At 40.5% G+C, this 16,513-nt stretch overlaps 1 protein-coding gene across 1 annotated transcript; it reads left to right on the forward strand.

Annotated features, from left to right (window-relative positions):
• The first annotated feature begins 3,628 nt into the window (after window positions 1-3,628).
• On the forward strand, window positions 3,629-14,989 carry chn1 (chimerin 1). The gene is made up of 7 exons (XM_037108648.1): window positions 3,629-4,323; window positions 6,402-6,486; window positions 9,984-10,157; window positions 11,525-11,602; window positions 12,315-12,452; window positions 13,739-13,844; window positions 14,138-14,989. Exons 1-7 carry the CDS (start codon window positions 4,072-4,074, stop codon window positions 14,307-14,309), a joined length of 1,005 nt encoding a protein of 334 aa, XP_036964543.1. The 5' UTR covers window positions 3,629-4,071; the 3' UTR covers window positions 14,310-14,989.
• Window positions 14,990-16,513: the final 1,524 nt, after the last annotated feature.

Here is a 16,513-nt window from a genome sequence, read left to right on the forward strand (position 1 = left end):
TTGTATAACGAATGTGTTATCACTGTTATTACGGTTGCTTAAGGTGTCATTTGCTTCAGAAAGTGAAAGATGATGACGTGATGAGCTGCAATGCGTGACAAGATTCAATTTTATTGTGGTCATTTCACACGTTTGATGGCATGTAGCTCTGCTGAAAGCTTTCGGTGTGCCGACACACTAGTTCTGACATGAGTCCTCGATATTCTTGGACATTATTATAACGTCCTTGCTCTCACTCTCGTCATCATGCTGTAGCTTCCGGTTATATAACATTATGTAACTGCTCGATTTGCAGCTTTAGCTCAAAGATGAGGTGCGACTGACTTACATCAATTTAAAGCCTTAAATTGTTGTGCATCTTTGGCTGAATTATGAAATGGTGATAGATATGGCTTATGACAGCTGTTATTTGTTCATTTATCATGAACAAAGAGTGTTATATGAGAGAGTGAGATATAAATCAAAGCTGTGAGAGTTCCCGATCAGATCATGAGAGCAAGCGCCGCTGTCCTCGTAATGGGTCTTTATGCTGCCACTGGGTCAGCAGTGCATTAGAGAAACATTTCCTTATGTAACAACCTCCTTACCCCGCAGAAATCGTCAGCATATCTTCAAGAGCTTAATGGCTTAAGAGAGAGTGGGAGGGATGGAATAAAGTTTAAACAAAGGATTTGAAGTTTTTGTGTGGTTTCTGGGTCATAGCTAAGCATGGATTTAAAGGAACAGTTCACTCGAAAATAAAATTCAGTCATTAAGAAGTCACACCCACACTCACTCAAAGTCAGCAAAGTTTCGTAGCCCGCAAAACATTTTTGGAGCTTCACAGCTGAAGAGAGTTACAGCATTCTCCTAAACAACTGATGTAGATGGGGACTTGTAATAGTAATATTTACAAGAAACAAAATGGCTCCATACAGCTTGTCCAGCACAATCCAAGTCTCTAGAAGGCCTAAAATGTTTTTGAAAAGACATTATGGTTGTACTAACTTGGATGGAATGTGGTCTTTTTTGTTTCATCTTTTTCTTTTAGCTTAGCTGCTACAGTGAAGATTTGACTTTGAAAAGGGTGTAAATAAAGTCTTTTCAAAACTATTCTGGATCTCAGGGCTTCTACCGACATGGATTATACTGGACAAGTTACATGGACCCATTTTATGTTTTTTCGGGGGTTGTTTCTTTAACTTTTTAAAACAGGTCCTCATCTACTTCAGTTGTTTAGGTGAATGCTGCGGTGCTGCTTTTCTCTGAAGCTCCAGAAATATTTTGTGGTCGATGAAACGGTGAGCAGATTAATTTTCAATATCCAATTTTCATTTGGGTGAACTTTTCCTAGCAGCAAGACTGAATCTTTGTTCAAAACTGTGGCTGAATTCAAACAATCATATGAGCTCAGTGTTGGGGCTGGACACAGATGGACTGTATATCCATCCTCAAGAGTCCCATGTTTGGGAAACAAGCAAATCAATCAGTGTCAATTAGAGCTGTGTTCAAAGTAAACCACATCCTGGGAGTCAGACACTCGTTCTGCACTTAACAGCAGGCAACGCAATTACGCTGCAAAACCCTCTTAAGTGCTCCGGGTCTGAGAGGATGAACCGGTGCATATAAAAGGCTCTTACTGACTTTTATCTACACCACTCTCAGGTACCCTCCCGAGCAGAGACTTTTCCCTGAGCATGAGAGAGGGGAGCAGCTCTGGCAGCCCTCTGTTTCACGTCTTTCATGTTATGATCCGAACCCTGCCAGACACCACAGTTTGGGATGCCATTCTACATAAGTACACTGATCTTCAAAGCCCCTCCGCTGTTCATGCTCTCATTTTGATACCCTCTCCGCAGAGGTGGGGGGCAGTAAGGGCTTTAACAGTCCTCATTGATTGATTCTGGAGGAGAGTCTGTACAGTCACTTCCTCTCCAGCCGCCCTCTGTGAGAGGTGAGAGCGCTGCACTTTACCAGCGTCTGAGGCGTGGGAGCCATAATCACATTTGACTCGCTGTGCGAATTACAGAAGCAGGTTCCTTTCCTTTCTTTCTCCCACATCACGATCATGATGCTATATTTGATACTTCATTTGCATACATGCAACAGAACGATGGTTGCATCAGTGTAAGCCTCCAGGAAATGAATGTTCAGACAAAGGACGCAGCTTCCAGACGTATTTTGTCGAATTGTTTATTGTAAATTTCATCATAATGTAACAAGATGTAACAGTGAATGTTGATTTTTTTAATACAAATTATCTAACTGGATCGACAATTTAAACGTGGTTTATGATTTATACTTTCCTTTCACATGCTGTTGCATAGTATAGTCCTGACCATTCATCATTCCTTATTTTTCATCAGTCTTTACCTTTTATATTCAGTTCATGTTGTCCTTGTCTTCTATCTGTATTTTTGTGCAAATTGAATTATCTTGTATCTGTAAAGCTGATTTTCATTTCAATACTGATGTTAACCTATTGTACTTATTATGTATATATGCTTCTACTTCTATTTCTGCTTCTTACCTTTTTATTATATAGTTTATTTTTTTACTATTAATATTGTTTATTGTTATACTGAACTGTCCTTTGACTGCTGTGATGCACTAATTTCCCCATTTGCAGGACTGATAAAACAAAATTTCTAATACTGATTATTTGTTGTTCAGGTATGTTTGTTTGCAGTGTTGCCTCATCAACGGTATTTGGTCGGACCAGCCATGTTTGGTCACAATATTGTCAGCCCTGCCAATCTTTTTGAGGGGGAAAAGAAATGTGTGCTCTTTCATTTGCTGGAGGCATTTATTCCTCAGAAGTCAAAAGATGTAGACATATATGCGGTCTTAGCGTGTTTCTTGATGAACCTCCCATAGACTTCAATACAGCTGACACCACAGTCTGGCACCAACATGAGATTTGGTGAAAAACAACCCTTCTTTCTTTTTTAGGTTCCTTGAGTGAAGGCAGTTCAATGTGCATAGAAGACAGATATAATACAGCATTAAAAATATGATGTGTGAATTTCAAAGCTGTGTCGTCGCTATGTGGAAGGAGTGTTGGGTTGATTTTTTAACAATAAAAACTGAATTATTTCTGCAGGAGTCGCTTTATATTTTGTTTCATCTTTATTCATTCATGTTTATGTTGTGTTTCTCTCTCAATTTTGAGACCAAGCGATAAATGTTGAATGTAAAAAACGTATGTTGTCATCTGCTCTAGTACTGTATTAAAGCGTGCATTAATATGAACAATCTCATATTTTGCTTTGTGCTTTTGTGTGTGTGTGTGTGCGTGTGTGTGTGCTGTTTTTTTCATGATTAGTTTCTGTGGCAACCTGAATTTTGAAAATAGCTCCTCTCCCTAACGGCCCGCTGCTGTCGCAAGTAGTGCAGGCAGCAGCAGCAGCAGCCACTCTTGATGCATGACTCATTCATTGCTCATTATCATCCCACTCTCATTTCATCCTACCCAGGCTCCCTCTGCTTGGATATCTGATGGAGATGGTTGTGTGGGGGGCGGGGTGGCTGGCTACTATAAAGCTGGTGGATCCGTGCTGTGATTGGCTGGTGGGATCTGTTTAATCCACTATGACTACTACAGGGTCCGCCCCTGCACTCCTCCCCCCTCGCTCTGCCCGCCCCGGCAGCATCCGTACACAACAGTGGGCTGTTTCTGTTCCAGGGAGAATATCAGCTCTGCACAGGGAGGAGAGGATTAGTGAAACCACTCTGCTCATCTGCATACACGTTTCCCAGAGAAGCACATGAGCACCCAGGGCTGCACCTCTTTTATATAAAACCTGGCAGTCCTATCACAGAGGCTCCACTTGATCTACTGTCACTGCTGTGTGAGGATTTAAAGGACCACTGTTTTTTTTTCTTCTTCTCTCTTTTGGACTCTATTCAGTGACTTCCAGACTTTTTCTTTCAGTATAATTTAAAATTGCTTTTTTGTGATGTCTCTGTCTAACTGTGACAATGCAAGTACTATCTTTTGATACAGACTTGCTCTGAGCATCAAAGAGTTTTTCCCCTTCATTTTTGGGACTTTTTTTCCACTGGGTTTGCTCCTTCGTCTGCAGCACCAGAATGCCATCTAGAGAGTCCTACGATGTTCACAAGGAAGAGAAGTCCCTGGTGCAAAAGGCCAAGCGGGAGGCCAATCAGGAGGATATTCTGGCGGCAGCTCTGGGGATGAGGATGGGGCCACAGAAACCTCCAGCCACTTTCTGGCAGCCACTTAAACTGTTCGCCTATTCACAGCTCACCTCACTGGTCCGCAGAGCCACGCTGAAGGAGAACGAGCGGACACCCAGATCTGAGAAGGTCCACAACTTCAAGGTGAGACTCGGATTGACTTAAAGAAACTCTTCCCAGCTGTTTCCCCTCCCCAGATTTTTAATTTCATCATGCGTGGCCAGAGGGCTGCTTCTCATGCCTCTCTTGTGCGAGATGGGAAGAGGAAGAGGTGGAGGGGGGTTGCAGAGTGAGAGAGAGGGGATGAAAAACAGAGCTGTTTTGGTCTGTCCAGAGAGCCTTTATCAAAAGAAAATCTGTTGGGTGGTCTGTGGAGCACTGCTGTTAGTGTGAACACCAGATGGAGAGATTAGGCCGATGGAGAGGGGAAACAGTGGAGGAGTGTAACCCTGTTTGGCTCATGCTCACTCTCCCACTTTGACTGGTTAATGGGATGAAGCGCTGCAGGTGAAATATTACCTTCAAGGCTTTCAAAGTGCTGATGCTTACTGATCTCTTTTTCTGCTGCTTTGTTCTCTTGTACCGCTGAGTGTTGTGTTTCAACATTTTAGCAGTGTTGAGTTCACGTGTTGAAAGCTCTGACAACCAAAGGATCTCGTGGAATTTGAGAGTACTTTTAGTGGATGAGTGCACAAAACATATGATTCATCCGTGCCATCATTTTCAAACTGTCCGAATGAAGCACTCAGATAAACACAACATTTATCAAGTTAAACTGCAGTTTTTTCCGGCTGCAGCCTCTTTAAGATGTGGAAATTCTTATCCACATGTGCAACAAAAGCCAATAAGAGGAACATTTCACTAGATTTCATGTGCCATGTTTTGTTTTCACATGTGGACATTTTAATCCACACTTAAACAAGGCAATCACATATGAATGTATGTAATTCACATGTGAAGAAGCATATCTCACCTAATTTTATGTAGATCCACGTGTGCAGAATAGCCATCACATATGAATTCAAATGCAAAACAAGTTAATTGCTCACACGTGGAGACTCAAATTTTACCTAGTTTCCTGTGGCTTGTTAATCCACATGTGAAGCCAACCACAAATGAATGTATGTAATTCACATGGGACAGGTTAAAATCTTAGTTCACATATGAAAATACAGAATTCATGTGTAAGGAGGCATATTTATTCTTATTTCACTGGATGTGTTTTCCTCCTCATGTAAAAATGTGAATACACATGTGAAACAAAGTTAATCGTATATGCAGGCTTGGGGAGTAACAGAATACATGTAACAGGATTATGTAATCAGGATACAAAAAACAGGTAACTGTATGCCATTAAAGTTACAGAAAAAAAGATGTAAATAGATCAAAGATATAAGTTACAGATACAGATACAAAGACAATATTGTGATATTTAGATTACTTTACTGATTACATTTTGAAAAAGTTATTAGTAACTGTATCGACATTTCTAAAGTTCCCCTCGCAACCCTTCATATATTTTCATATTAGTCCAAGTAATTACATCTGTTACCTGCATTTATTTTTTTTTTCCTTAAACAGGCACGACACTGTTTGTATCACAGACAAAACAAAGAGTGGACATATAAGTCAATAACAGCACAGCAAGTGATAAGACACATGCTCAAATGAAAAAAAAAAAAAAGATAAATCTGTAAACATAAAAAGAAACTGTAAGGAACCACATCACTCCAGGTGATACAGCTTCCCCGCTGTATCTGCCACTGACTTAATGAAACCAGGGAGAGTTGTGACTTCCTCACTCTCCCAGAGGCCTCTCTGATTGGCTGGGCTGTTGTTACCTGATGGAACACGGGAGGGCCTTGCATTTCCTGCATGAAGCAAGGTGGCCTTCTACTGTTTCCATAGCAAATTTCCCTGACAACTTGCACCTTCACTGCGGTGAAGTGACACATCCTGCTGTGCCAAAGCCTCCCCTGTTCCATGTCACCGCTGCACCCACCCCAGCATATTGTCAGTTTGAGGGTCTGTTTGAACAACAATCCTCCTCCACCCACAGATAATCCTCCTCCTACGCCTCATTCATGATGGCAGCACCTACATCCTGGCTGGTAAAAGAGGGAGATGGGGTGTCTGTGGAATGAAACTTCCCGCTGTTCCCTCTATGTCCTGCCACTGGACCTCATCACTAATATGTGTCACTGTCTCCTTCTCTGTTGTAGGTCCACACCTTCCGAGGGCCTCACTGGTGTGAACACTGTGCCAGCTTCATGTGGGGACTGATGGCTCAGGGGGTCAAATGTGCAGGTACCGTACATCTTGTTCTCATTACGTCTTAGTCAGCCTTACGTAAACTGCTTCATCACTTCACAGAGTCCTCTCGTTGTGTTCATGCTGTACAAAGTGAGCATTGCTGTATATGGGTTACTTGGTTTTTAGTACATCTGGCGCTGGATTAACGAGTTTTAATCTAAAGTCCCAACAGTGGTTTATGGATTAGGGGTTGTATAATAGATTGGATGGAGGCCTCTGTATCTATGATGTAACAGATACTCTATACTTTACACTACGTTAAACCTTGTTTTTGACCTACTTTCTTCTCACTGAATGGGGGAATAAGTTCAAACGAGCAGAAGGATGACTTTCAGAACCAATCATGATGACAGATTATGAATAAAATCCAAAGATATCTATTTTTTTATTCTTTTTCTTTTTTAAATTAATGAATGAATTTGTTTTCACTCAGGGCTTGGTTGTTCCTCACTTCCTGTTGACATCATTACAGCAACAAAGGCTTCCACCATGATAAACATTCGCTGCATTACAAACCAAGTAAACATACAACAACGGGCTCACTACAAGCAGCAGACAAGTATCAAGTCTGAAGGGTCCACTATGTAGGTTTGTAGAAGAAATTCAAACTCGGAATTTTAATATTTACAGTATCAATGAGTTATAAGACAAACTCTGACAAACAATCTTTCTCATTCTCAGAGAGAATTAGGTCCCTAGAAAGCTCAGCTAAAAAGGTGGCAGGGTCCGCCAGATATAATTTGTTGGTCATGAAAACAAAGATTTTATTCATTTAGTTTGTTTAGGCATTAAAAAAAATCAGTGACTTAAGATGCTTCTCTTCTGGTTAGAACTGCTTGCCAAAAACTACATAGTGCTCCTTTAATAAAAGTATTCATTTATTTTTGTTCTCTTTTTGGAAATAATGGCCAGATATTTTGTTTCGCTCAGGGCTTGTTTGTTCTTCATTTCCTGTTGACATCATTATAGTAACAAAGGCTATCTGTGTTTCCACTTCCATGATTTTATTGGATACACATTTGCTGCATCATAACCCAGTAAACACACAACAGTAGGCTCACTGCTGCAGCTGACAAATAGCATGTTTAAAGCTCAATTCTTAGTATTTCTCTCAGCTGATTTTGTTCTTAGCATGAGCTAAGAGCTTAGCATTTTTTTTTCAAGATAATCACCTACAATCTGTATCATAATTTTCCATCCTTTATGAATATCAATGTACTATGTTTGATAGCTGTAACAGACTCACATTCAGACCTGTTATTGTGGTAAACGGTTCTGTTATTTTTGCCCCTTTGCTTGTCAAATACAGAGATTTCTATTTCTGTGCAACTGTTGTTAGGATTCACTTCCCATCCCAGAACAGTGCCGTAATACAGTCTGATGTGTCTCTTTGATATTTTATTGATGCAACAAAGTATGCCACACAGAAATCTGTGGGAGCTCGCTCATAAATTATTAATGTCTTGATCTGGAACAACAATCTAAAGGAAAGCGCACAAGTTTATCGCCATTCCTTCAGACTCGACCACAGCCACCAGAATCTAGGGCAGCAAAGTCGCACGTGATGCTCGATTTGCATACCCAAAAAAAATGTTCTCCCACCCCCTTTTTTTCCTTTTTCTATGTGTGAACTGGTTTTGACTGAGTGCCAGGAAGCCAGCCCCTTGCTTGTGCTTGTTGTGCCACATTTCCTCATCAGAGTACGCCCCCCCAGCCTCATCCCATCATGCCCATGAAGGAAAACAAAGCTGGCATGTCTCTTTAATGAGGAGCAGAGCTTGGAGCGTGGGGAAGGAGCTCCCTTTTCCACACGCATTAAAATTCAGCGGCTTCAACCAAAGAGCTGGGTCAAGCAGCTCAACCCCCATTTAACTTAAATAGTTGGTAGAAAAACCAAACAATCTGACAAATACAAGAGGCGTATTTCAGTTTTAGCTCTTTTAGAAAGGGGACCGGTTTTATCTGGTCACAGCTCTGCTTCTGGTGCTGGTAGACACGCTGATAATGTGCTGATTAGAAATTAGCATCCAGCCTCCATTAAAACCTCTTCTCAGAGCCCTTTAGCCACCACTGAGCTGCAGCCTCCCCACCATAGCAACAGAGACAGAGCTGACGGTGCAGTAAAGCAGCACCCCCTGTCTCCTGGTGTCCCTCGGGCCCCTTCCTCAGCCCTTACCAGCCCCACCTATAGGAGCCGGGGCCATCAGTGTGCTCACATGGACAACAGGGGCTGTGCAGATTTGAGTCTGATGACAGGCCCTCCTCTTTTATACTGCCTGTCTCATATCCTTAAGAGAATCATCTCTTAAGGTAATTACATTTCTGCATCAATGCTTATAAATGCAGGCTGGGTGAATTTCTCTAGGGACCCATATTAATCTAAATATTGTCTGAGGTCCTGCAGAAACGTCGGTTCTTAGCTTTCAAAGGGTTATTGTATTCGAAATTAAAAAGTAATTCTTCAGAGGGATCAAACTGTTTTTTTTAAATGTTTTTTGAACCAAAAAGCACACGGCATTTGCCAAAAAAAAAAAAAAAAAAAACCCTCAGAATTTGGAGGCGGCTCAAAAGATCTAAGAGCTTGAAGAGCTGCCCCATTTTAGTCTGGGAAACTAGGTCTAGTGTAGCCCGCAGCGCCTCAATCGCTGCTTCCACAGCCATTGTGTGAGAGCTTGGATTTGGAGAAGAATGGAGCACACAGCAGCAGCGCTGGCTATCCCTCCTCCAGGCCACAGCGTTTCCAGTGTTCCTCTTACTCCCTCCATGCGTCTCTGTTACAAAGCAGAGCTGCAGTCTCTCTCTTTCTGCAGCTGCTCTCCACGGGCTCCTCTGTTCCCGACAAGGTGAATCCTGCCCTAAACAGCTGTGCCTCAGGCCCACATCCTGAATGCTATGTGGGATACTTACACTGACATCATGACTAATATGCTATTTGGATCCCCGCTGAGGCTACAGGATATTAGAAAAAAAACATCAAAAAGACAATTTCCTCACATTAACCAAGAATCAACTATTTTTCATTCGCGCTATGAAGTCTTTTCACACAAATATTTAGAAAGATGCAAATATTTCATAGACTAATGTCCTGTCTTGTGTTTCATTGCTGTTTTTTTAATTAATAAATGGGCCTGTAGAGGTGACTTTGGGTTTATCCCCTGCTCAAGGTGACTCCAGTGCCATGTGTGGTCGAGAGAGAGCGAGCGAGAGAGAGAGAGAGAGAGAGAGAGAGAGAGAAAGCGAGAGAGAGAAGCTCTCCAGCGGTCTCGTGACATTTGGGGGGGTAAATATTGATCAAGGGAATTAACACCATTCTGCAAGCCAAAACACACACATGAAACCAACCAACCAAAGCCAAACGGACATGATGTTGATGTGAATTTACATAAAAATCCTCACAAAACTGAGTCTTTGCTTTCTGGTTGATAAATTTTACACTGCAAATAAAAACTCTAACTCTTGTCCTGTATGTCTCTGCCTCTGTCTCTCTGCAGATTGTGGTCTGAACGTCCACAAACAGTGCTCGCCTCTGGTACCCAACGACTGCAAGCCAGACATGAGACACATTCGTAAGATCTACAGCTGTGACCTCACGACCCTGGTGAACGCTTATAATACGGCACGACCCATGGTGGTGGACATGTGCATACGAGAGATCGAGTCAAGAGGTCAGTTGCAAATGTGATAAATGCAGTTTAATTTCCATACTGACTCAATCTAAAGCCCTAACAGCGTTACTTGCTGTAAAGACGCTTTCAGCCGAAGGGTTTTAACTGAAATGCTGCGAACTGAAGAGGAGGAATTATGGTGTTATGTTAGATTGTTTGTTATATCTTCAATAATCCAGGGGGTCATTTGAAAATTTAAGATGATTTATGCTATTTGTTTCAGGTGCACAAATTTACATTTCAGACATCTGAGTGACTCCAAATGTTCCAGTTTTAATTCTTGTCTTACATTTTGTGGTTTGAATTTAATCAATCCATTAGTGGAACTTGATTTTTTTAACAAACAAATGTTATTTCCAAAAATGAGCTACTTGGATTATCGATAATTGAGTCTTCTATCCGTGAAACTTAAAAACTAAGGATTAATATCAAGGTTAGAAACTGCATAAACAACCCTCTGGAAATGTCAATAAGGGAGAATCCAGCCCACATGTAAAGGGATTGTTTTTTAGTGTTTCAAAACCTCAAATACTTAATATTCAGTAGTGATTACATTTCATGAATAGATACATTTTCAAGTCCTTGAAGCTTACTTTGCTTCCATAGAGACATACATTAATTATTTAGGACAACCGATCAGGCTCATGCCGTGTCACATCGTGACAGTTACTCTGAAATGATGTATTATTAAGTACATTTAGAAAACTTCAAATTGAATTACATTAACAAAATGAATTTTTAACATTTTTAGTCAATATTATGCAGAACAGTATTTTAGATCCCTTTAAAATACCAATGGATCCAATTTTGTATTTATGATGCTTGTTGTTAAACAGCTTTCTTTTTAATTTTGTAAGCCTCAACTGGTAAGCTATCAACAACCAATTCTCTTCAGATTGAAGTGTTAAAAATCTGATTACATTACTAACAGAGTTAATGTTTTTTGGGCGGGGGGATGACTGAGAGGAGTGATGAGTGTGCTGGTAATTGTAAACGTGTAATGAGGAATACATTACTTCGTTTCCTGCTGCCTTACTTGATTGCATTTCAGTTAAATCATTCAGCTATGTAGGAAACTCATTGCTCCCTCATTGTCTGCCCTCTAATATATGTCTGAAGCTAAGTTTGATTTATGTCTTTATTATTTTGCCCAGTGATGCAGAAAACTATTCGCATCTGCCGATGTTGTTCCATTGTGTGACATTGTGGACATTTTATCCTTAATTTCTTATGCATATTTAAGAGTGTTTAATGGCATTTTTTTCCTAAATTACGCAAGGCGAACCATGCAGGTGAATTTTTCTACATTACCGATGACAGCCCTGACAGTGTCTGAACTGATGTTTATTTCATGTTTGTTCCTCAAGGACTCAAGTCTGAGGGCCTCTACAGAATATCTGGATTCACTGATTCGGTGGAAGAAGTCAAGATGGCGTTTGACAAAGGTGTGTGTTTCTTTGGTTTAACTGTGTTCTAGACTTCTGTCAGCTAGCAACATGACGATTGACATCGCATGCTTACATACGTTTACATAAGAACCCTAGAACATTTCAGATTAATGAGAAAGTGACACATTTGTGAAGGATTACTGTCCATCTGGGAGCGCAGATCCTGACATGTCCCTCACATGCAGGGTTTCACAGTGTGGACAGACAGGGGGGGACCTCAGGGGATACAAACCATGGATGTACTCTCACTGCCTTAAACATAGCCTTAAAAAAAGACTCCTCCAATGTGTTGGGATTCAGTAGTAGACTTAGTGAGAATGAGCCTGTCTTGGCCCAGCGCAGTGTGAATTTTAACTATAAGAAAAAGCCTGCAGTGGTGGGCTAAACTCTTAGCTAGATCCGCATGTGGGAGATCATCCATGACAGAGTGTCATTCCAGCTCACAGCACTGTGATGTTCAGTCTGCCAGCACAAGTAGGCCATGGCCTCTCTGGAAAGCATGCATAACTGAAGGAAAGTCAGAATAAAACAGGCCAGGCGGATGATAGCAGCTACTTTGCGAAATACAGAGTGGGAGAAGTAACACAATCTCTTTATTCCTCACTTCACATGGTGATGTGCAAGTGCTGATGTCTGCCATTTCTACAGTGTGAAAACTCTCCTTCTCTTCTTCTTCTTGTCTCTCTTATTCCATCATGCATCCTCACAGATGGCGAGAAGACAGACATCTCAGGGAATGCCTATGAAGACATCAATATCATTACGGGTGCACTGAAACTGTACCTAAGGGATTTGCCTGTTCCCGTCATCTCATACGATGCTTACCCAAGGTTCATCGAGGCTGCAAGTAAGTCACAGCTAGACAAATTAGTCACAAACACACCTGTTTCAGTTCTATTTTGCTGGTGTCATCATCCACTTCTGAGCTCTATGTGTAAAGACTTTACAATTCAGCACAGAAATGTGAGTAGATACAAGAAACAAGTGAAGGGGGGTGTAGTATTTAATGACTCCTTGATGGATAGTTCACCAATGCTTAAAAAATGGTTACGAACAAACTTAGAGATTCTCTGTTAATGAATTATTTGGTACGATGGCCATGATCGTCAAAATACAGCAACGTTTCAGAAAAGGCAACAACATTTCATTTACTTTGTGCTTGTGATTGGAAAGAACCCAAGTACCTTGCAACAGTTCAATGTCATGTGTTCTGAAAAGTTGCGTTTTCTTAAGTATGGTTGTATTTTGAAACTCAGGGCCACCGTAATTAGGTGATGATTATTTCATATTATTATTTCATATTTCAACTTCTTTCTTCCTGATTAACTGTGAACCAACAACTGAGCGGCATAAACACACAACAACTCATTCATTACTCATTACTTAATCATTAGTTACATGTTTTTAGCCTGCAGCCATCAAAAGTGATACATCACACTGAGTATACTAGGTGTTAGCCATATTATTACTTTATATTAATCATGAAGGGGAAGTTTAATATCTAGTAACTCATCATCATAGTCATTGGATCAATGTTATTCAGGAGCTACTCATTAAATATTCATGAATTATTAGATTGTTCCTCGCTCATTCCTTAGTTCTACTCACATATTTGAGTTTCTGTACCGTCAAGTGTTACCCTATATTTTTTTTTGCTTCATGTTGTCAATTAGGTTGATTTGAAAAATTCTTTTCTGGGAGCACATATGAGTTGTCAGCTGTAGAATATTGATCTTAAGAGGGCAGACAAAAGAACAGAAACACCTGCATTTGATGGAATCCAGTTCAATATCCTCCAACAAATGCTAATGTTTGAGGGACTGGGCTCATAAATATAAACATGTATACATTCTTGAGTCTGTAGATTGTAAGGTTGTTATTTTTGTCCATTACTGTTCAACAGATGTTATGGTTGTTATTGGGGGAAAGGGAATTGTGCACCTAATTTGACCGTACATTCAAGAACACATTCCCAGTGTTTCTTGTCATCTTGAGCAACCTCAAACATCCTCTCAGAGACAAATGGCTTTTATTGCCCCACAGGAAACATTGGTTCTTTCTTGTGTCTTCTGAGGTCAGAGAGTGTATTGTGGTCACTCTAACAGCAGCACTCCTCTCTCTCTCTCTGTTCAGAGCTCACAGACCCAGAGAAGAAGCTGGAAGCTTTCCGCGAGGCTCTCGCTCTGCTGCCGCCCTCACACAGTGAAACTCTGAAGTACCTCATGGCTCACTTAAAAAGGTGAGTCGAACTCTACATGAGTTAAATTCTCAGGAGGGAGGGGGTTTCAGAGTAGGGGAACTTCTAGTGATTGACATTATCTTCACAGAGGGAATGTTATTCATCACAATCCTATTGTAACTCCCAATTTCACTTTACTCAGTAGCAGAACAGAGAACGATAGAGAAATACAATGTTTAAAGGATCTTGCTTTATTTTAAAAACACTGTGTTCAGTTCATATTCATACAGTCCTTAAATCTCTGTTTTTGTCCGGAATCAGCCTATGTTTCTAACTATAATGTATATTTTCAGGGTGACACAGAATGAGAAATTCAACCTGATGAACGCAGAGAACCTGGCCATCGTTTTCGGGCCCACCCTCATGCGCGCACCCAACCTGGACGCCGTAACAGCACTCAATGACATCCGCTACCAGAGACAGGTGGTGGAGGTGCTCATTAAAAATGAAGATGTGCTCTTCTAAACACAGATCAGGACTTTTATAGAACAGCTACCTAATCATTCTTTGTGTAAAGACTTGAATGATTGTTTGTATTACAATGACTGATACATTTTGTATGGACTAGTATTGACCTAACTTCTGTCCTCCCCTGTTTTGGGTGCGGATGATGAAAACTTTGCTCCATGTCTCCCCATTTTTGTCGGGGGATTTCCAGAAGCTGACAGGCCAGCATGCATGGTGCGAGGTCTTTGTTGCTTTGTAGTCGTAACCCAGCATGTGTTCAGATCGTGTAGCGCTGTGATATTGCTTTTGTCTGTTCTGTGCTAGTTATAGTCCACATTCCCAGCTGCTTGCTGCGCAGTTTTTTTTCTTTCTGTGAAACATTGAATAGCTGGATGTAAAAATAAGCTACTGATTTTTCTGGGGTAATTTTTATGATGCTGTATTTTTTTATCTCCTCAACTGTTTTTATGTAACCTGACTTAGTTGAATGAGCCTTTTTCCTGTTAATACGTACACACTGGTGCATTTGCCTGACCTTAACATTTCTATTGTGTTAAAAACAGCATTATTTGTGGATTTAATTTTTTATTGTAATGTTTTTTTGTACAAAAATTGTGCATGAGCAGTTTAATTTATTAAACCTTACTCTGAGAAATTAAGTGCTTAATGAGTCATCTGAATTGCCATAATAAATAATTACATCAAATTGTGCATTAAAGCTGCATTAACATTTTTTCACTTTGGGGGCAAGAGAAACAAGCTGTACACACAGCATGTTCAGAAAAACTGTTTATAGATTTTGCAGATATGGAGCATCATTGTCTTTCATTTTGAGCGTCAACTGTGTAAAATATGGATGGGTCTTTCGGGTCTGAAAAGTGAAGCCAGCATAAAAGTGCATTCTTTCTAATAGACGGCTTATTTTGCAAAGAAGTCTAATTGCATGTAAGCTTATGAAAAAAAATGCCCTACTCCTCACTTCATCAATTAACTAAGTAAACAGTTTCTTTATCAGTTAAAGGTGCAGTATGTAAGAATTGGCTGCCTGTCATCGGGATATCACCAGTTCAGCTGCCTGGTGGTGCTAACTGTAGCGGTCATTAGCCAGTTAGCTCAGTTAGCTGTGCAGCTTTAGGCCCTAGTGAACTTGTGATAGACTCGCGCTGCTATAGCAACCGTCAGTCAGGATAGAGGAATAGCAATACATAAGCTCCCCAGCTCCACCCTCTTGTCTGGCTCCAGAATACTAAGATGATAATGCCAAACTCAAGGATTCAAAACTATAGCTCATAAACCAATGGATGTGTCACAGCTGATGTACAATTGATTTGGACTCATATCTTTGGTCACCTGGTGATTTTAAGTCAAATATTCACCCTCTTTCTGCTTTTGATCTCCGAGGGAAATATATGATTCTTAAGCGGCTGAATGCTCCAACATGTTTTGCAGCAAGTCTGTAACTGTGGGGGAGGTTGTGGTTATATCAGAGCTTTTTCTTGTAAACAGCTTCCTGCTGCATCTGGAAACAACACAAGAGAGCAGCGAGAGGCAACCAAACAAAAAACGAAGAAAAAAAAAAAAAATACAGCTAAATAACCCTTAAGAGCTCTGTTAGCTTATGGACCACAGAGTATCATTATCTTTGATTTCTTTTGATTTCATTATTTAAGAGCAGCCCCTCCACAATTCAAATACTCATTAAATCAATTGGTAATATAAAAGATAGTTATCATGGAAGCTTTATTTCAGCTTGTGAGTGTCAAATGTTGTCCTCCATACACGTCCTATATATTAATTATATTTTTCTTCCGTCTGGTAATACTTTATGTTCCTTTTCTTTTTGTGTCATTTTGTTGTGCCAAGCAATTAAAATACCTCAGTACTGCGTGACATCATTACCATGAACATGGACAATGTAGATCATTTGGGTCAGTCCCACTTACAGTATCCTGCTGCCACGAATATTAACTAGAGCACCAAATGTGTATTAATCCACTGCTTTCAATAGTCCCCAACAGCTGTACTAGTTTCTCTTGCTTGAGGATCGTTTGCTACAAAATACATTACCCAGCTCTAATTCTGCCTGCAAAAGTTGTGCACATATTCATGCATCTCCATGCCTTGGGTAGCAACTAATCGGCTTGGGGCTGTATGCCACAGAAAGAGTAAGGTTGTCAGAAACTATTAAATCAGTCAAGCCAGATCAAATTACTTGTACATAC

This window comes from Acanthopagrus latus, chromosome 9 (genome assembly GCF_904848185.1).
Source record: "Acanthopagrus latus isolate v.2019 chromosome 9, fAcaLat1.1, whole genome shotgun sequence".
Lineage (NCBI taxonomy): Eukaryota > Metazoa > Chordata > Actinopteri > Spariformes > Sparidae > Acanthopagrus > Acanthopagrus latus.